General features: G+C 37.3%; 1 protein-coding gene and 1 long non-coding RNA gene across 3 annotated transcripts in view; one reads left to right on the top strand and one right to left on the bottom strand.

Moving 5' to 3' along the window:
• The window catches only part of LOC135254093 (mucin-2-like), a 38792-nt gene extending 29498 nt beyond the window's left edge, over positions 1 to 9294 (top strand). Inside the window, exons 10-20 of the mRNA XM_064334046.1 lie at positions 38 to 211; positions 466 to 639; positions 888 to 1061; positions 1303 to 1586; positions 1782 to 1846; positions 1990 to 2177; positions 4916 to 4960; positions 5500 to 5738; positions 8036 to 8097; positions 8241 to 8389; positions 8608 to 9294. Coding sequence (XP_064190116.1) covers positions 38 to 211; positions 466 to 639; positions 888 to 1061; positions 1303 to 1586; positions 1782 to 1846; positions 1990 to 2177; positions 4916 to 4960; positions 5500 to 5738; positions 8036 to 8097; positions 8241 to 8389; positions 8608 to 8699 — 1646 coding nt within the window. The 3' untranslated portion in view covers positions 8700 to 9294. The remainder of the gene's footprint in view (positions 1 to 37; positions 212 to 465; positions 640 to 887; positions 1062 to 1302; positions 1587 to 1781; positions 1847 to 1989; positions 2178 to 4915; positions 4961 to 5499; positions 5739 to 8035; positions 8098 to 8240; positions 8390 to 8607) is intronic.
• A 4549-nt stretch (positions 9295 to 13843) lies between these two features.
• Positions 13844 to 22738, bottom strand: part of LOC135252717 (uncharacterized) — a 35412-nt gene continuing 26517 nt past the window's right edge. Inside the window, exon 3 of one of the 2 annotated variants that reach the window (XR_010329462.1) lies at positions 13844 to 15753. This is a non-coding gene — a long non-coding RNA (uncharacterized LOC135252717). The other variant, XR_010329461.1, reaches the window with a different exon arrangement.

Here is a 22738-nt window from a genome sequence, read left to right on the forward strand (position 1 = left end):
GGCCTATTTTAATGTGTTCCTATTACCTTGACTGCAGATCCCACAACATCTACCACTTCTGAGGCTCCTTCCAATGGATCCACCGTGCCTGCAGCTAACACAATAGCTCCAGTCATTGCAACTCCCACAGCCTTCACTTCCATTGCAACAGGCGGAATCAGCAACTCTGCTGGAAATGCAACCACTATTGCTGATTCCATCAGTGTGATAAGTAAGTTTATTAGTTCTTTTGTCTTTGTCTATGGATGTATGTATCTACAATTTGTGTGTAAAAGTCTGAATGTAACCATGTGAGTGAATGTGTTTCTGTTCAGTATGTTCTCCTCACATTGATAGTACAGTTGCGAGGTTTAATGAGGTATAATTACTGATATTTTCGATTTGAAATATGCTGAAGGTGTCAAATTTCTATTCCAATTCTACAAATGGGCCTAATTTAATGTGTTCCTACTACCTTGACTGCAGATCCCACAAAATCTACCACTTCTGAGGCTCCTTCCAATGGATCCACCGTGCCTGCAGCTAACACAATAGCTCCAGTCATTGCAACTCCCACAGCCTTCACTTCCATTGCAACAGGCGGAATCAGCAACTCTGCTGGAAATGCAACCACTATTGCTGATTCCATCAGTGTGATAAGTAAGTTTATTAGTTCTTTTGTCTTTGTCTATGGATGTATGTATCTACAATTTGTGTGTAAAAGTCTGAATGTAACCATGTGAGTGAATGTGTTTCTGTTCATTATGTTCTCCTCACATTGATAGTACAGTTGCGAGGTTTAATGAGGTATAATTACTGATATTTTCGATTTGAAATATCCTGTCAAATTTCTATTCCAATTCTACAAATGGGCCTAATTTAATGTGTTCCTACTACCTTGACTGCAGATCCCACAACATCTACCACTTCTGATGCTCCTGCCACTGGATCCACTGTGCCTGCAGCTAACACAATAGCTCCAGTCATTGCAACTCCCACAGCCTTCACTTCCATTGCAACAGGCGGAATCAGCAACTCTGCTGGAAATGCAACCACTATTGCTGATTCCATCAGTGTGATAAGTAAGTTTATTAGTTCTTTTGTCTTTGTCTATGGATGTATGTATCTACAATTTGTGTGTAAAAGTCTGAATGTAACCATGTGAGTGAATGTGTTTCTGTTCATTATGTTCTCCTCACATTGATAGTACAGTTGCGAGGTTTAATGAGGTATAATTACTGATATTTGAAATATCCTGTCAAATTTATATTCCAATTCTACAAATGGGCCTAATTTAATGTGTTCCTACTACCTTGACTGCAGATCCCACAACATCTACCACTTCAAAGGCTCCTGCCACTGGATCCACCGTGCCTGCAGCTACCACAACCACTACTCGCACTAGAACTACCACACACTTCACTACCACTAAAACAAGCAGAGGTAGTAACTCTGCTGTGAACACCACCACCATTACAGCTACAAATCGTCCTGCTCCCATTTCAGTTTTAGTTCTGGAAGTGACCCTGGTATTTCCATTCGAGCCTGCACTGGAAGACAACCAGTCACCCCAATTTAAGGCTTTATCAGCCCAAATTGTTGCTTTGGTAAGTCCATCTTTCTGTGCTTCTTGCTTGCTTTTGATTTTCAATGTTTAATCTGATGTTTATTGCAGTTTTTATTGGTGTATTCATCTATGATCAAACTTAGTCTTCCAAAAACTACTACCTTAACTACAGTAGTCTTTTCTGAATGCTATATCTGAAGTATTACAATTCCTCTTTTCTTGTCTTATTGCACAGTGTGATGCAGTTTACAGAGGAAGATATGGGCTTTTTTTCATCAGAACTGTTGTCAGAGCATTCAGGTGAGTCTGAAATTGAATGCTGACATTGACAGCAAAATTGTAAAATGAGTTTTTGTTTTTAGGATACATTCAGGCATGTCACCATGCATCTAGTCATTTTACTGTATATGTTCTGTCAAAGTATGCAATGTTTTCCTTTTCAGGCCTCTTCGGGTCAGGATGTTAGGAACAGATGTGGAGGCAGACCTGATTTTCAACACCACCATGTCTGAAGCACTACCCAGCACTGAGGATGTGAAGAAAACCTTGCAAAGTGCAGTGACCAACCCAAATTCAACTATAACGAGTGAATTCAATATTACTGTAGTTGCCGAGTCCATACGGGTGATGAGTAAGTTGCTTCCTCTAATTACTTAAAATGCTGACACAAAATATAGAAACACTGCGCTTAAAGAAGATTAGTACTTTCAGTATCTGTGCCCTTTCTTCTGTTGTTGTTTCTCAGAGCCATTTTCACCCTTTAAAATGTATTTTAAACAGTTATCTTTTTGACCACAAATGGTAACAGCCATCCGTAATTTCAAATACGGTATGCAAGCCAAAAAAATGTTTTTGTTTTTTTTGCATGAATATTACAATTTCATGTAGAAGAATACTTGATAATGAAATACATGTTCAAGCTGATTACAAAATTTCCAACAATTATATACATTTGACTGCTCAAGTACACTACATGGCCAAAAGTACAGGTGTGAGGATATCTGACATCCAGCATCTGATCCAGAAGTATGAGCATTAGTATGGAGTTGGTCCACCCTTTGCTGCTATAAGAACCTCCACTCTTCTGGGAAGGCTTTATGCTGGATGTTGGAGCATTGCTGCAGGGATTTGCTTCCATTCAGCCAGAAGAGCATTAGTGGCTCGCAGTTGGCTTTCCAATTGATCCCAAAAATGTTGGATGGAGTTGAGTTCAGGGCCTTTTGCAGGCCAGTCAAGCTCTTCCACACCATTCTTGACAAGAACCATTTTTATATGGACCTCGCTGTGTGCCTGGGATATATTGCCATGCAAAGGGCCTCCCCCAAATTTTTGGGGCAGCACAGAATCGTCTCGAATGTGATTGTGTGCTGTAGGGATGAAACGGCTAATGATAACCACGGTAAAATTCCCAACGGTTGATATTACCGTTTCAATTTTTAATTATCATTAAAACCGTGTTTGATTACCACGGTTTGAAAAACTCACGGTAAATACTGTCCAGACTGTCCAGCATCAACCAAAGTCAGCAACAGTCTCCCAGACACAGGCGCGCAGGCACAGCATGCAACGTTTGGTTTTATATTTTATTTAATTTTTTTACATTGTATCCATTTATGCAGCTGGATATATACTGAAGCAATGCAGGTTAAGTAGGCTACCTTGCTCAAGGATACAACGACAGTGTCCTATTCCGCTCTCATGGCTCGTTCCCAGCCCGAACCACTGTAAAGAGAGCAAACTTTTATTTTTTGTCAGTGACATTCCATTTTCACAACCACAACATTTATTTTGCATTTTTGTATAGCCATTTCTGTGGATAAAATCGCATTTATAATTGTTATTTTCTGTTAAAAACATTTAATTCATATTCAGGGAGATAGCCAACTACTCGCAAGTTAGATGACACAGCCATTTACTAATACCATCGCACCGTTTCAGGCTGGAAAATAACCCGTTAAACCAGAGAAATTGCCGAGTTGTCTTAGAATCTTTATCGCCGCAGAATGCAGCAAGGCTGGCAGCATCGGTATAGCAACGGAGGCCGCAACAAAACTTCAAGCACGTCACAATGGGTACAACAGCTGTTTTAGAATGTCATTGCATCGTTTTTGCAGCCCGGATCAAAATCGGCGTGACAGTACCAAATGAGACATTTTTTCAGTTTATGCTGCAGTGCCACATCCAAGACATTAAAACTGCAAAGATACACCTCCAACCTAAAATTGGTAGCCAGCTAAGTTAGGTAGGCCACATATTAAAGTAACAGGTTAGTATAGCTTGCTTTATATTAACTTACGTTTTAATGGAGGAATATTTATTTTTATTTATTTATTTTTTGGGAGCGGGGGGAATGTGTTATGGGTGGACGATTGGGGAATTAGATGAATTCTCAATATCCCTGTCATCAAAGCATATACAGTACATGGTTCACAGAGTTGGGCTGAACAACAGAAAACCCTCCCAACAGCGATGCATGAAACAGTGAAATTGCCCTTACGAGCTCTTCTGGTCAGGCACCAGACCAGTGCTGCGGAATCTGTAAAAGATTAGATCTCATTACTTGAGCATAGAATGTGATTGTAATTTTGGTTGCTGTTTTCTTATCTGCAATGTGCACAAAGTGCAGTTACCTCTCATGGCCACATGGTGCCATCTTTAATGTTAATGCACATTTGATATGGTTTTCATATGTTTACATTAGGTATTGGCTATGTTGTTATTTTAATGTTTATGCAAACAAAAAGTGCATAGTGCTGCTAATTTTATGTGTGGTTTTCAATATAAAACTTGGTGAAATGATTTCAGTGTGTGCATCAGAGGATTTTCAGCACATTTTAACAATACCGCAATAATATTGATAACCATGGTAATTTTGGTCACTATAATCGTGATATGAAATTTTCATACCGTTACATCCTTAGTGTGCTGTAGCATTAAGATTTGTCTTCACTGGAACTAAGGGGCTTAGCCCAAACAATGAAAAACAGCCCCAGACCAAGGGGTGTCCAGATACCTTTGGTCATATAGTGTATGTAGGTATGAACTAACATATTTCGGAAGATGTAATAATTCTAACTTTATCACAAATGCAAATATTTTCTTAATTTATTTTTATGTGGGTTATTATTACATCTTCCATTTATTATGCTAAAAAGAAAAAATGTTGCATTGATTAAAATCTTTTTATAAATGCAGTGTTTCCATAATTTTTGCCAGTACTGTATATGTGTGTATTTACTACTGTGTGCGTTTGGGTGTAGCTGTATCTTATGTTTTCATGTACCTGCATGTGTGTGTGTGATTTTCTCTTATTGGTTCTGCTATTAAAACATGTCTCTTTCTTAATGATGATTGTTTGTTTACCTGAAGGTGTGAACACGTCTACAACACCCTCAACAAAACTGACAACAGCGAGTAAGTTGCCTCCTCTACCTACTTGTATGTATTTACAGTAACACTTTCCATTAAGGTTCCATTAAGTAGCATGAGTTAATGCATTAACTAACCTAAACAAAGAATGGACTAATGTATTAACAAGGCATTTGTTATTATGAACAAATCATTCAAGTCACGTTTCTTTTACTGATAGGAAACATTTAAGGAAGTCTTTCCTAACATTAACAGATTGTTCACTAATGTAACAATAGCATGAATATCACATAAAATACACCTACGAAACCTGCTTGCTCAATCTGTAGCTCCTATTCCAGCTATGCTAATGGCTTAGTTCACATGAATAACCGTTAATGGATTTGTTCATTTCTTGTTCAGCTTAGTTAATAAATTATAAAATAATAAACTCATGTTAGCTAATGGAATCTTAATGTAAAGTGTTACCGTATTTACTTGTGTGTGGTGTTTATATGTAACTGTGTATGTGTGTTTGTGTCTGATTTTCTCTTCTTCATACTACCATGAAAACATGTCTCTTTATGGTAATTGTTTACCCGAAGGTGTGGCCAATGCTTCTACAACAACCAAAGTAAAACTGACAACAGCAAAAGCCACCACCAGAGCAACCACCACACCGTCCAGCGCCAAACCTGCGACTGCAGCACCCACCTCAGCCAGCACTGCTACCCCAAGTGCAATTGTCCAGATAGAGTTTACTTCAAGAGAAACATTTGTGCCTGATCTCTTAAATCAAAATTCAAAAGCTTTTCAAGCCAGATCAAAACTCACCAAAGAACAGGTGGGTCTCTTTTAATCTTTTTAAACTATTTAAGGGAAAATAGTTTACTGTATGTTGATAAAAGATTGTCCTAGATTCAATCAAATGCTTTTAGCCACTGTTCTAGCATAGGCCAAATAACTTTAATGTGGCTTACTTATTCAGCATTGTGACCACTTGCTTTACAAAATGTATATTTTAGATTTTTATTTTATATTTTATCTGTATTAAAGAAGCATGAAATTGTTGCTTCTCATATGAATGATTATTTTTGACAATTGGAAAATGCAGTCCATTTGATATGGAGAGTCAATTCAAAATGCACTCATAATATCAAAAGGGCTACATATACAGTATTAGTGCCTACCACTACCTATAATGTACTATAAACTTCAGGTCATTCCTGAAATCTAGGGCTCTATTTTCTGGAATCATTGTTGCACACTGTATGGGCGGAGCACATACTGGAGGCACAGTGGCCATCGCTACTGAATGTTGGTATTTTCTCGAAGCATGTGGTGCTGATGGAAAATGGGTTGTATTAGGCTGAATATATTGTCAATGGGTCCCTTTAAGAGCCCTGTGCTTTTTGTCCTGGGATACTGCCTTCTGTGGACTACCACTGCCAATGTAAGACAAGGATAGAAAAAGAAAAAGATCATCAGAAGAAGCTTCTCCCAAGAGATGTCGGAGTGCTTGTGTAGGAGGTGTTGAGTAGGGCTGCCACTTTTCCAAAAATTGAGTTTGAAGGAATTTCATAAGAGAAATTCATTCTCATTTTCTACTGTCAAAATTTCAATGAAACATTGCCTAAATGTATAATTGTTATGGCCCAGTTTTAATCTGTAATTAATCCTGTATCTTGAAGTTTTATTTATTTTTAAATATTGTATTTATTTGCTTATCACAAAAACTAAACAAAAATACCAATAACGGAAAAAACAGAGCAGCAGCAAATAAATTAGTAAATAAACAATAAATAAAAATAAACAACTGCTAGTCTGTACAAACCTATTAGCCAGGTTACAATACACATCACACTTTAGATTCATTTAGGTAAGAAAGAAATGGTCCCCCAGTTAGCAGAAAGTTTTTGGAAGCAGGTAGTCCTCATGATTCTGTGTTCCTCCATTTGTATACAACAATCCATCTTTGAAAACAAGGGGGACCTTTAGCTACCATCATCCCAGAAATCTTAGACTTCTGCATGGCAATGGGCAGATGCGTAGTGGACTCCAAGCAACCAAGGAGGGCAATTCCAGCCTCAGGCTCAATGTCCAATTCAAATGCTTTAGCATAACAGTTTAAAATATTTGTCCAGAAGAATATATGTTGTGTATAAGCTGGTCTCTGCTATTAATGGAGCAGGTATGAATTCAAGACTGACTCTCACTCCATACATACCCGGATATTTATATACCCAATTCATCACCCATTGGTGTGTACACGGAGGACTCAGGTGTATTGAAACACTTCTGATCTGATTGAAGATTCTAGCTGAGCTTTCAGCATGAAGATTTGGTTGGTTAATCTATTGGGCCATGGTCTGTAACAATGAGCCCATGGCTGTATTAATTGCTGTATCTAGCCACAGACTCTTCTACCCATGAAACCCCATACAAGACAGTACCCCGGGACCACATGCAGTATAACTACAGCCATAAGCAATTAAAAACAGAAATAAATGCAGGAATTAACATAATAAAAAGAAAAAAGACAATGACTGATAAATGCAATGTATGCATTTTTCCTGCTTGGGGGATTTATATCAAAGTCAAATTGGACAGCACATGATCCATGAAAACCGTTGATTGGCTTTTGAATAGGTTACGATCCTGTGTGAATTGCTTTGGAAAAGCCCTGAAATTATCAATTTGCCTCTATGCTTGGCTACAACTTGAACCATAGACCTGGTTCGAGCAGATGGGCGGAGCAGACTTGAATTGGAAACTGCTCTGACACTCTGACAAATTGCAGTGCACTGCGTGATCTTCACTGCATACCCCCAACAGCATATCTGCAACCTCAGCACACAGTGGGTCTCCAAATTACCAAATGAGCTCAGGTGCATCAAAATCCATGACAAAAATACCACTTCACCAGTGCGACCGATCCCCACACGCTATGCACTGACCAGAAAATAGAGTCTTTAGTGTTATTTTTTGGTAGATTTATGTCACGTATGCACTCTCATAACTTTTGTTTATTTAATAATTTGCTACACTTATGTCATATAGTTCTGAAGTAATTAAAGTATCAGTTGTAAAATGATGACAGCAAAACAGCATATAAAGATCACGCAAAAATTTTCTTCACAGATTGAACCGATTTTCAGACGTGCATTCAGTTCCTTCATCCAATTGAATATACGAAGTTTCAGGTAATTTCCTTCATTTATCTGATGTGAACTTAAATTCATTAATACTCTTGAACTTTTGGTTGTGAAGGTGAGGGGTTGAAAAAAACATTTTTGTTTGTGTGAAAAATATTATAATACTGAGTTTGTGTCTTATCTGTGTCCAGGGAAGGATCAATTGTCACAAATGCAGATATGACCTTCAAATCTTCAGAATCACTACCCAGCAATGACCAAATTCTCAGCACCCTCAGAAATGCCATCTTGAATTCACAAATCTCTTTTGACATTGATCCCGACTCCATTAAACTGACATGTGAGTTTTACAATCACTGTTGCTATTATTCTTGGAAACATTGAGATAACACTGTAACACTCTTTACAAAGAACAGGGCTTTACTGTCATGTTTGAATGCAAGAAATTTTGAAACCACTGAAATGTCAAATACATCTTCATCCCTGTGCAGGAGATTTGACTTTTTTTTTTTTTTATCTCACTTTGATTTCTTGAATCTCTTTCCATTTCATATCCAGCTGCGATCCCCAGTGGAGTCTCCGATATGACCAGCGTGCTCACAGCCTCCTCTCTGGCCATGGTGTCACTGCTGCTCTCCCACTGTTGGTAGACTCAACTGCAGACTACTCGCTGAGACGCTGCCGAACATCACCATTGGAAAATAGACATTAAATGGATATATGTACTGTAGTACAATACCATGCAAATAGATCATAAAAATGGGGTCATGATGCATACACATCATTTTGATCAAAATTGTATTGATTATACACAAATATACAAGGGGGTTTACCTGGTTTGTTAGAAAAATAATTATTAATATTGCTATTTTGTTGATTTTACTGTTACTTGTAATGTGATAATTACATCCTGTGTAGTATGTATTCCAATCATCCACCCTTGCAGAAAAGTATGATTACACGCACACATAGATAAATGCACATGCACACATACAACCTACACACAGACACATGCGCACACACACAAACACATACAAACACACACGCATGCACACACAAACACACATACTTGATACTGTTCTGTTGTTTTTTTGTTGTTTTGTTTTTTTAATTAAATAAAAGAAATCAGAGCTGAATCAAATATATGCTCCTCCCAAAATTTCTAAAGATGCTACATAATTAAAGAGGAAGGAGGAGGGAAACGAATGCTTGCTTATACAATCTAAATAAAATACAATGAAATAATTGTTTTGTTTTGTTTTTTGTCTTTAAAATGGAAAAGAGTGGGGGAAATTTCTGACAAGTTGTTTGAAACTAATAGACTTATCCCTGGTGGTTAAATTAACATGCCTTAGCACCCATGCAATTCAAAATGTATGAAATATAAAACAAGAAAGCTTTTTTATGGTTTTATGGTATGTAAATGGGACAGTTTTATGGTATGTAAATGGGACAGTTTTTTCTCTCAGGCTCATTAAATTTATCAGTCTTTTATTTTTCTTCAATACAATTAAAATCATATGTACTCATAATATAAATGTCTGTCTACTGCAAGTAAAACTGAAATGACCTGTAACTGGAAAATTGAGTCATTATTTTTATATTGAGTAATCAAAATGTGTTACTCAACGTTATTGGAAACAGTAAATAGAGTAAATATATTTTCGAGAAACCTCTGAAAAGGATATGATTTCTTAAACACATTTTAGAAAATCAAACCATAGATTAGTAAAGGCCAAGTCTTATATATCCCATTCAAAATAACAAAATACCTAGCAAATTCAGAAGGGAGATAGGAAGGGTTATATGTGTTTTCATTTCTATTACACAGCTGATGAAAACTCAAACCTTATGACCATTATGAGTTTAATATGATTTAATATTAAATCAATCTAAAGGTGGTTTTATATCAGGAGTAGATTTAAAACTTGTCCAGAATTCAATATTGAATGGCCAAAATGCCTCAATGCATAAATATGAAAAAGCATGAAGAACCTGTTCAGAAACAGACTTGTTTGACGCATGGCGAGCTCTACACCCAACCATCAAAGCCAATTCTCATTACTCTACATGGCATTATCATTGCACTAGACTCATTCTTTGAAAAAATTTCAAGAGTGAACGATGAACAGTACAATAGGTCAGATCAACAACAATAGGTCAGATCAACATCTCTAGGGTTTACAGAGAATGGTCCGAAAAAGAGAAAATATCCAGTGAGCGGCAGTTCTTTGGACGAAAATGCCTCGTTGATGGCAGAGGTCAGAGGAGAATGGCCAGACTGGTTCGAGCTGATAGAAAGGCAACAGTAACTCAAATAACTACTCGTTACAACTGAGGTATGCAGAAGAGCAACTCTGAACGCACATGTCGAACCTTGAAGCAGATGGGCTACAGCAGCAGAAGATCAACCCAGTACTAGCAAGGTGTACCTAATAAAGTGGCCGGTGAGTGTATATGTATACATACATACCTGTACATACAGTACATATACATACACAACTTATTTCTCAATGAGACCCTAGATCATTGAGCTGTGAAAGTGGATATGGCCATGCCCTTTCACATACATGCTTGTAACTTTAATACAGTTTGATGAAATATCGCCTAACATCATAGACATGTTTTCACACATTGAATTTGTGGCAGTAAAAAGTGTGTTGACAGCTGAACACTCGCTGTATTTAAACTTACAGTAACAGAACTACATTCTTTAGGTTCCTGATTAGTTGTCATATCTAGTCACACTCAACCCATTCATGTAAATGTAGCAATCGGTCCCACCCAGACACTCAACGTCATTCCATGTATTGTTCATTGACTGGCCTCAGACAGGCGTATCTTACCTGTCATAATCCCCTTCTCACCCAAAGTCCGCAATTGTCTGTAAAACAACCAACTGTGAATGTTAACCATTATAATGACAAAAGCCAATAATCTTTCTTCATGTTAGTTATTCCAATTCTTACAAAACAGCATCAGCTGTGACACTGTATCCAGCTTAATTATCTATTTGGAATGGACCCTTTGATTAAAAAATGGAACTTGAGTAAACATTTTCTTTCTACATGAGGGGTATTATGACAAGATCCATGGAAAACATAGTTGTACTTCATATTTTATTTGTGAATATAAGCACTTGCAATCATTGAAGTATTCAAATAGATGTACTCAACTGAAGTAAATATACATATTTTTTCATATATATGAATAGAAAATATTTATATATTTCTTAATATTCACAGATAACACCTCCCCCCCCCCCCCAAAAAAAACAATAAAACAAATTAGATTTGACAGTATTTACATATTAACAAGGTGATAGGTAAAATAATTAAAATATATGTTATAAACCAACATTTATTCAGTAGTTTCTGAGCAACAAATGAGTTTTGCATGATAGAGGAGCGGAATTCCAAATGAGGAATGTTTAATATCCAGTTGTATATATAAATTGACAACATCAAACAAGTTATAACTAAAGAATTGGCTCAAATAACAACAGAAAAATGGAATTAATGAATAATTAATTATAGAAAATTACCTTTCAAGAGTCAGGTTAAGTAACTTAGAGACCTGCATAAAGGTGGAGTAATTCCAGATAATCCAAAAAGAAAATTTACCCTTTTCCTCAACAAAGGGGAGGTTTTAGGTTATGTAATACAAAGGGTGCAGTTAAGGAAGCACATTATGTACTGCATTACAATGTCTTTGGTATGATGCTTTAAAACTACCATAGCTTTAAAGCTATAACTTTCTGTATTGCAAGGTTAAACTGCAATGTTCACAATAAAGCAGTGGTCATCAATTCATAGAGAAAAGAGCAACTGTATACTAATACATTATAAAAACTGACTTGTACATTCCTTTCGCACAGAGGGAGTCAAACACCTATGGATGAGGTGAATGAGAGAGAAAAGACATGCAGCTGTATTGGTTTATAAGTGTGAGTGGCACTCCTACAGAGGGGAAAAAGCTGTAACTCTGGAGGAGAGGCTAGATATTAGAAGTTGTGGTGGAGACTTACAGAACAGGTGAACAGGAGGCTTGAGAAGAAACAAGCACGAAACCATCCAGAACCACGGTGCAGCTCCTGCGCATGCGTCCTACTAAGGTTGTCCGTGAGTGAGTGCGTGACCACAATTTGCGAGGCATAGCCCACGGCGGCATCCTGTGCGGCACCGTGGGAAAAAGCAGGGAACCGAAAACAAAGGGTGGATCAGAGAAAGGGATACAAGAAGTGGAGCAGTTTCTCAGGATGACATGGCCAATCTGGTTGCATGCTTTGTGCTTAGGGAGTTACTGTAAGCATGGTCAGGTCAAAGGGATGGAACAACATGAAACTTTCGGTTGCATCAGTACTTCCCTTGGCGACTCCCCCAATTAACTGAAAGAATGTTGTAAAGGAGCAGAATTCATTTAAAGACTTTGCTCTCACTTAGGTTATGACAAACAAGTTATTTGGAGAAGCACCAAAATGACGCAATGGTTGTGGAAAACATTATTTGCATGAGATATCCAACAGTTGTTGTAATGGTGTGATATGCTGCACCACAACATTTTATGCATTTACTTTCCATAATCCTGAAAGCAATCATAATAAATATGCCTGAAAATAACGCTAAAATTATGCAAAATGACAAACGATGCCAATTCTTGATCAGCATGGGGCAAGGGTCAGTATCCATGTAAAGACACTGCAGTCTTCTGTTATCAGCAGGTCCCGCCTTTCTCAAGCCTGTGCATATACTCTGCCTGTCAGATTATTTGATGTACAAGACGGAAAATACAATTGTGTGCCATTCAAAGCTTTGGCAGTGGATAGATCATATGGTCATCACTAATGGCTTTACCTGTTAGACCTGTTTGAGCCTTTTATCAAACTACAATTGGCCCTAGTCCAATTGGTGCTTACACTTCTATCCAACCATAGCAGATACAGCTTCAGTCATAGGCTAGTTGGCATTCAGATTTTAAGTCTTCTGCTGTTTCCTTTTATATTTTCATTATGGACATTATGCAGCACTGTTCCATGTATTGTAATTATACAATCACAAGATGAAATTGAAAATGAAGCTTAGGAAGTCTGGACTAGTTTGCTTGGAAAAAGAATCAATTTTTTGCAACACCACAGCAGCACTAACAATCTAATAAAAACAAAGGAAACGGTTTGAAAAATATTTATGTATTTACTCCATTAATATTATATTTTACTCCATTCTTGTCTGAGCTTCAAAATTGTACACCATGACAAAGGTTAAAATTCTCTTCTGACAGCTGGGAGCAAAGAATGAGCACTTGTGCAACAAACACAATGGGAAAACCTACCCCTCATAGGGGTTGTGACAGCCTTCATTACAAACTTCATCACACCCGGAGGAAGGCTGTCACAGCTGCTAGGTGTGGATGATCTCTCTTTTGTGCATTGTCTTATGCGACTTCTGATCTTTTCCTTTTTTTATTGTTCTGTCAAAATAAGGATGTTTTAACCTTTTCAAGTGTACCCAAAAGAATGCATTGCACTTCTTTTGTGGGCAAGTTTAATCTCTAACTGGTAAATTTGAAATTTTGACCTCTCAACTGTCTACCCCAAAGAGGACATTGTATTATTGAGAGGCAGGGCAAAAAGTTTTGCAGTGATTACCACATGTGGGGGTTGAACCTTGAATGTACTGTATAATTTTAGCAAGCCATCAACATATAATATATTGAATAATGTTGACTAACTCAGCCATACCATCAGATTTAAACTGTACTTAAACACTTTTAAAAAACCATCTTTGTGCCACAATATCCTGTTTTTATTATACTTTTATATGAACACATTTGAGCTGAAAATTCTGCCTGAAAGATGTTCTACAAACAAAATGTATTATAATATTACATATTATAATTATGGTTTTAAAACAACAACAACAACAACAACAATAATAATAATAATAATAAGTGATTGGAGTAGAAAAAAATGTACATTTACTCTAAGTCATCAGAAACAAATGTTCTAAAAATTGGCAGGCAAGGTGGTCATTTTCCAAGGTGGATAATCCACTAAATTATCCACTAAATCATATACCCAAGTCAATGGCTGCTATATGGTTTAAAAAGCTTGATACATGTACGGTCACAAAAGTATTACAGTTTTTTCCGCCAGTCTTTCTGTTTTATTTTTTACAGGAAAATTTTTTTAAACGGATTTCAAAATAAAAAACCATTTAAAGCAAAACATTTCAGTTCTATGCCACAACCCTATAAACAATGCAAATCAATGCGTTTTAATCAAACATAGTTGACGGAGATACATTTTATATGGGTGTGAAGCAAACCTAATCATTACATTACAAGTTAGCAGTCGCTTTACACTACACATAGCAGACACACATACAGTGATATAGAACTCTCAATCTAACTCTCAGGAATACAAAAATGTGATATCACCAAGTAGGCACAGAGGCACATTAATCAGTAAGTGTAATGTTAACCTAACAAACAACAATTTGTATCACAACTTAAAAAGTTCCACTAAACAGATAACCTTTACACAATCTTTACACAGCTACAACTATACAATTATTCAAAGGGAAAGCCAAAGAAAGAAAGAGAAAAAGAAAAGTTAACTAGATGGGGTGAGGGGAGCCATGGTCCAATCTGAATGGGTTAGTCTTCAGTTATGTGTTTGAATATGGGCTGGGTTTCTGCTGTTTTGATTGCAGTAGGAAACTCATTCCACCATCGGGGGGGCCAGAACAGATAGGAGTGGTGACCTGGATGCAGGGAGGTGGGAGGCGCCAGATCCCCAGAGGTAGCAGGAGGGGTCTGGTAGGTGTATAGGGTCTGATGATATTTTGAAGACAGAACAGAGTTGTCCCTTTTGCTGCCCAATGGGCTAACACTAAGGTTTTGAATTTGATGCAAGCTGAAATAGGCAGCCAGTGGAGGGAGATGAAAAGGAGAGTGACATGGCTGAGCTTCACGAAAGTTGTGACATGTGAGCAGCGATCTATGAGATGTGATCAATTTCTATTTTTTTGTAGAATTTTACGTAGAAATCTAAATTGCAAGCAAACATGTCACTGGAGCATTCACATTGGCAATCAGTAAATTTGCTATTGTTCTTCCTCTTTTTGGTTTTGTATCATACTTTTGCTTTTGTGCACACCATTGTGCCGCTCCTCTGCTCTGTGTGGGCTGGCCACAGGTGTCAGAAGCCAAGGTTTCATGGGGGTGGAGAAATTTCACTTGGGGTCAGAATGAATTATGACTACGAATACATTGTAATTTAAAAATGTAATTTTAATGATTTATTTTAACTATTGTGTCTCCCCAGTTCACCTAATTTAGCATAGACTTCATAGTAACGTTAGGCGTTGTGCTATTTGTAATATTCACATTAAACCTACCACTGTCACCTAGAAGCCATCCATCAGTAATATCACCTGTGACAAAGCAGTGACATAAATCACAGTTGCTCCAGTTGCAAGCTGTTGTGTGTGCTCCCAGGATATGTACCTACAGAATCGAATAGCCTCTGTAACTGGCATGACATACAGCTTGTATGTTTACAGAGGGCTCTACCATTTTATTCACACAAAAGTGTGTTTGTTTCCTCAGTCGGTGCCCTGATGGGCATTTGCAAACTATCAATTGCACCAAGGACTTTTCGGAAACCAAATAAGTGGAAGTTTCACCTGATGGCTGTGTTGGGGCCTGGGAAAATGAATGAAATTAGTATTTAAAAATTGTATTTTACAGATGCATCTGGACAGAGACTTGCTTATTCCATTGCAATGTCCAACAACCCCAGAAATCAGTTGGTTGCAAGGAAGCAGTCTGATACGTAGAGTTGTCAATAAAAAGACTGCTTAATGATTGAATTGAGCATGCTCAAATGGGTATTCAGTGACTGGCATATTTTTTTATATCACTTTCCTGATTTGTGCCTTTCTAAAACTGTATTCACAAGTTGATTTGGAAGCTCCTTTGCCATCACGTGGAACCTGTGCTTGGAATTCACTATCAGACCGAAGGAACTGAAAAATACAGACCAATATTATTCGGTCACGGTGGCATAGTGGTTAGCACGCCTCACAGCAAGAAGGTTGTGGGTTCGAATCTCGGCTTGGACCTTTCTGTGCAGAGTTTGCATATTCTCCTCGTGTTCGCGTGGGTTTACTCCGGGTACTCCGGTTTCCTCCCACACTCAAAGACATGCATGTTAGGTGCACTCCTGCAGGTGCCCATGAGGAGGCAAGCCCTTGACCAAGGCACTTGCCTCGGAACTGGAGTTGGTACTCGGGTGCTGCACTGTGGCTGCCCACTGCTCCTAGGTAACTAAGGATGGGTCAAATGCAGAGGACAAATTACCCCACGGGGTTCAATAAAGTATATCATATCATTTTCTTCTTCTTCTTCTTCTTCTTGAGGCCATTCAACTAATGCTGTGACTTTTTCAGCTTCTGAACTAATTTATGTTCACCATTGCAAATATTCTCATATTAAATGAATTATTTACTCACTAGGCTTTATAGCTGTACTTACTTACTAGGCTCTATAGGCATACGAATATTCACTTCTTTTTTTAAAGTGTCATGATTTCAAGCTCTGAAGCAACAAATTGGGAATACCACGCTAGGGTCTGAAGACTTTTACAATATTTTCTAACTTCTCTCACTCAATTTATACTGTCCAAGCATGGTATTGCTTTTTTTTTATCTGTAGGCGCTGTGACTTCAAGATGTTTAGTCTTGCACAAAACTAGAGGTCGGAGGTGCGCCTTTGTCAAAAATTTGGTTGTGTAACGATAATACTCACATAGGAGAAAATGACAGACAACCAAATGCATTTAAATTGTGTTATTTTTGGCATTTACTATTCAAAGTGTTGACATTTTTTTCATAAGCAGAACATTTTTGCAATTCTTTGAAATACCTTTCCCAGCAACAATGTGCAAAGAACAAAGATACTGAAAGTAATTATTTGCATGATGGAAGAGTACCCTTTACAAAAGGGGAAAAAGACATCAAGCCAGTATATCCTGTTCACACAGCATGGAAAGAGTGTGACAACTCAAATAAAGGTAACAACAGACTCACTGTGCTATAACATTGCCAATAATCACAAAAAGACAAAATATTACAAAAAATTACATTCCTTGCTACTTTTGTTGTTGGCGCATTTCCAGATTTCTGAATAGTACACTATGTATCAAGAATGAAATATGTTTTAAAAGAATAGAACTAGAGCAGTTGAATTGACTTCAATGGATGATATTTGTTATTTTGTAGTTTCTTATTAAAGAGGTCCAGGGAAATTCTAAATAAAAACAAAAATGTTCTCAAGGGGCAGAAACTTAGGTGAATGCTGTTGGAGGCCTACTGGAATTTTACCTTGCAAAATTAAACAAAAGGACATTGAAAGGGAACTGCTCCTCCATAATTATTATTTAAAAAAAATATGAATACAAAATTACACAATACGAAGTACAGTACGACAATGCATCACAGTAACAAACAAAAAAATAGGTCATTCTTTATATGTACATACTTACATATAAAGGATGAGGAACAAGACAGACAAGACATGATGGGACAAGACAGACAAGACCAGACAGACACATTGTGTTTTCTCTTGTAAGTTTGTTAGAGCAGAAAGAAAAAAGAAAAAATAAATAAGTAGAAAAATAAATAAATTAAAATAGAAAAGAATAATAATACTTATAATTATTGTATGGATGTGAGTCATACAGTCAGGTCCATAAATATTTGGACATTGATAAAGTTATTGTTATTTTAGCTGTCCACCGCAGCATATTGGAGTTGAAATTAAATAATGAATAGGAGCTCAATGTGCAGACCTTCAGCTTTAATTTGAAGGTATTTACATTCAAATTGGGTGAACTGTGTAGGAATTATAGCACTTTTTATATGTGGCCCCCCCCCTTTTTAAGGGACCAAAGGTAATTGGACAATTGGCTGCTCAGCTGCTCCATGCCCAGGTGTGTGTTATTCCCTCATTATTTCATTTACAAGTAAGCAGATAAAAGGTCTAGAGTTTATTTCAAGTGTGGGATTTGCATTTAGAATCTGTTGTTGTTAACTGTCAATATGAAGTCCAAAGAGCTGTCACTATCGGTTGAGCAAGCCATCATTAGGCTGAAAAAAAAAAAAAAAAAACCCATCAGAGAGATAGCAAAAACATTAGGTGTGGCCAAATCAACTATTTGGTACATTCTTAAAAAGAAAGAATGCACTGGTGAGATCAGGAACACCAAAAGGCCAGGAAGACCACGGAAAACAACTGTGGTGGATGACAGAAGAATACTTTCCCTGGTGAAGAAAAACCCCTTCACAACAGTTGGCCAGATCAAGAACACCCTCCAGGAGGTAGGCGTATCTCTGTCAAAGTCAACAATCAAGAGAAGACTTCTACAGAGTAAATACAGAGGGTTTACCACAAGATGTAAACCATTGGTAAGCCTCAAAAACAGGAAGACCAGATTAGAGTTTGCCAAAAAAACATCTAAAAAAAAAAGCCTGTACAGTTCTGGAACAACATCCTATGGGCTGATGAGACAAAGGTCAATTTGTACCAGAATGATGGGAAGAGAAGTGTATGGAGAAGGGAAGGAACTGCTCATTATCCAAAGCATACCACCTCGTCTATGAAGCATGGATGAGGTAGTGTTATGGCGTGGGTAAATGGACTGGTAAATGGACTGCATTTATATAGCGCTTTTATCCAAAGCGCTTTACAATTGATGCCTCTCATTCGCCAGAGCAGTTAGGGGTTAGGGGTTAGGTGTCTTGCTCAAGGACACTTCGACACGCCCAGGGCGGGGGCATGTGTGGCTGCCACTGGAACTGGTTCCCTTGTATTTATTGATGATGTGACTGCTGACAATAGCAGCAGGATGAATTCTGAAGTGTATAGGGCTATATTATCTGCTCAGATTCAGCCAAATGCTTCAAAACTCATTGGACGGTGCTTCACAGTGCAGATGGACAATGACCCAAAGCATACTGCGAAAGCAACCCAAGACTTTTTGAAGGCAAAGAAGTGGAATGTTCTGCAATGGCCAAGTCAATCACCTGACCTGAATCCAATTGAGCATGCATTTCATTTGCTGAAGGAAAACTGAAGCAAAAAGTAATTTAAAAAAAAACCATAAAAATGGTTGTAATTCCGACATTGTTCATACAATATTTTTGAGAAAATCCTTAAATTAAAGCTGAAAGTCTACACTTAAATCACATCTTGATTGTTTCATTTTAAATCCATTGTGGTGGCGTACAGAACCAAAATGATGAAAATTGTGTCACTGTCCAAATACTTGTGGACCTGACTGTATATTAGGGGCCATTTGTGGAAAGAGGAATCAGCGTTGAAGGTACTGTAGAAAGGGGGACCAGGTGTTTTCATAGGATTTAATGTTGTTTTTCAAAGATGCAGTAAGTGATATTTTTATAGAAATTGATCAAGTTAAATAATCTTCCTGTGTTTTCTGAGGAATCGCCTCCCCTTAATGAAGCCAGTTTGATCTATGTGTATTAATAATGAAATTACAGATTCCAGTCTGCTAAAGCTTTGCTCCTCCATAATAATGAAATAAACTGCAATGCAATCCTCTGGTATAGAATCTAAACTTGAATAACCAAAGTCAATTAAATCAAATCACAGTCAAAAAGCAATCCTAACTTATGGTCCAAAAACCAGAATTAAATTAATTTAAAAATGTATACATATTTTTTCCTCTTGTCCTCTTGATCCAAAATCAAGGTCAAATGGACCTGCTCAGAATTTTTATACATGCCACAGAGCATGATAGGATGTTAATTGCTTAATTGCTTCATGCAGTACACCTGTAAGGAAGCATCTGCATTCGTTATGTTTCTCCACTCATTTAATTTTTCACCCATCTGTGTTTGGGACAAAGACATCTTTTTTTCTTGATTTGGTTCTGTCCTCCACAATTTTATCATCGTAATCACATGGTTATTCTCAGCTTTTATTTAAGGGTATGTTCATACATTGTGGTTTCACCATGTAGAAATAACTGCATTTTTAGACATAATCCTCCATTTCAGGATCCAATCATATGCTGACGAGAAAACATAAGGCAAGCCCCCAAGATTATAAATTGTGCTGGAATTTCTACATGGTGAAACCAAAGTGTATAAAATTACCCCATTAACAATACGGAGTTCACTGTATATATAAATATATATATATATATATACACATATACACTATACTATTTAATATATATATATATATATATATATATATATATATATTAAATGGTATAGCTGTGAAAAGTTGAAAGCATATCAATAAATATAAGATTAAATAACTTGCCATTAATTAAATGTACCAGGAAGAGCAAAGAGATTTATTAACATTTCCACAAAGCATGATAGCATAAGGAAAACTGGTGATGAAGGAAATTCCCCTCTTGGGGATGATTCAGTTGGTATATCAATAAGTGTCAGATAGCATATGATTTAAGGGTTTTATTAGGTGAGCCAGATAGGATTTTTTACCCACACAACAGAAGACACATGTAGCCATATCTACCTGCCTGGGTTGGCACTGTTGGAATGCCAATAAGTATCAGATGAGATGATAAGTATTAAGGGTGAATTGATTATTTTATGAGGTTTTCCACATGGGATTTTCTACCCACACAGAAGTTACATGTAGCCATTTCTTCCTGAGGCTATGCACCGACATGCCCTTCATACAATTATGCAAAAAGTAAACTATGCTGTGCATAACTCCCTTTAAAATTTCTTCAGAGGAATCACTCATTCATTTGTGTATTAAAGTGTGCACTTTGTTTGGGCATAACATCTTCAAAACAAAATGAACCAGTACGGAAGTGTTCGATTGAATACTACTTCAACAATGCAATGGTATATAACACACAAACAATTTTGCAAATAAGATTAATATTGCAATTGTTTTGCCAACACAATGCTTTGGCAAAGCTCTTTGTCTGTGTTTTTGGAAGACTAGAGTGAGGATGTGAGGGAATGTGTGAGTGCTGAATTCAGTTGTTTTTGTTTAAGATAGTTATTGTTTCATGATTTCACACACACATACACATAAACATATATACACACATACCCGTGTGCGTGTGTGCAAGTGTGTATGTGTGTTTGTGTGTTTGTGAAAATCATGAAAAGATAACTATATTAGAAAATAGTAAAGTTGTGAAAAGGTGACAGTGTATAAATAAATATAAGATTAAATTACTTGCCATTAATTAAATATACCAGGAAGTGCAAAGAAATGTATTAACATTCCAAACAGCAGGATAGCAGAATAAAAGCTGGTGAGGGAAATTCCCCTCTTGGGGATGACTTATCAGTTAGTATAGGGAGTTAGTATGCCAGGAAGTATTGGATCAGATCATGTTTTAAAGGTGAATTATGTATGGCAGATTTTTTTACCCACACAACAGAAGCAGATGTACAGCAACCATTTCTTCCTTCTCAGAAGCTACCTGCTTGCATGCCCCACATAGGAGTCTGATCCTCATATGATAGCAACACAATGTGTTGGTAAGGAAACAAATTCTTATCTTTGGGATGATATTGTTGGGATGTCAATAAGAATCTGATCAGATGATCAGTATTAATCTTACATATTAATCTCATACTAAGATTAATCATACTAATCTTAGTATGTTGTCTCCATGATAAAAATAATTTTTTTTTTTTTTTAGCATGAAATTTGATGACTTTTCCTGGAGTGACCCTACCATTAGAAAAAATGGTTACACATTAAATACACTTTAAAATAAAAGTGGTACACCATCAGGGTACAGAAGTTTTTCTTTTTTTAATCCTGAAGTTATGAAATCAAAGGTCAGAATCAAATATCAAAGATTATTCAAATCGCCACACATCTATTACAGCAGACAAGCGAGAATCCGCAATAGCTGCGACCGCACACACGCATGCATCCATGCACACACCCTCACACAAACACGTGACCTCTTCTTTGGCTCATGACCAACCTTTCCACAAAATCTTGTGCAAATCTGTGAATCCATTCGGGAGTTATGCGCCTTTTTGTGATAGGCCATGCCCGTCGTCACACCCCCTCTTGGTCAATTGGCTTGAAAGTTACTCAGCTCTACCTTCGGTCATGACCAACCTCCGTGTTAAATTTCAGCCTCCTGGGGCGAAAACTGTGGCCGCTACGGGGTGGGACACTTTTGTGGACCAACCAACCAAAAAACCGACCGACCGAGCTATAGAGCTGCCGGTGGCAGAAAAAAATAAATAAAATCAATTATGATGTTGTAGACTGAAGCAATACAGTCCATCTGGGTCATGAAGTAGGAAAGTTATTCACTGATTTATTGATGAGTTACAGGTTGTTCATGAGAAACATTGATTTAGGGTTTAAAATTCAATAAAGAGGTTTTTTCACAGGGGGTTTGGTGAGGGTGGGTCATTTTTTTTTTTTTTTTAGAGTGAACACAAGATGCATGCATAATATGAAGACAACAAGACAGTTAAGGGTGAATTCATTGTTTTATGAGGTGCGCCAGATGGGATTTTCTACCCACACAGAAGTTAACGTAACATGAGGACATTTCTCCCGCCTCTGAGGCTACCCACATGCATGCCCTTAATAAGATTCTGGAAAAAGTAAACTCTACACCATGCATAACCTGCATCTT

This window comes from Anguilla rostrata, chromosome 4, assembly GCF_018555375.3.
Source record: "Anguilla rostrata isolate EN2019 chromosome 4, ASM1855537v3, whole genome shotgun sequence".
NCBI lineage: Eukaryota > Metazoa > Chordata > Actinopteri > Anguilliformes > Anguillidae > Anguilla > Anguilla rostrata.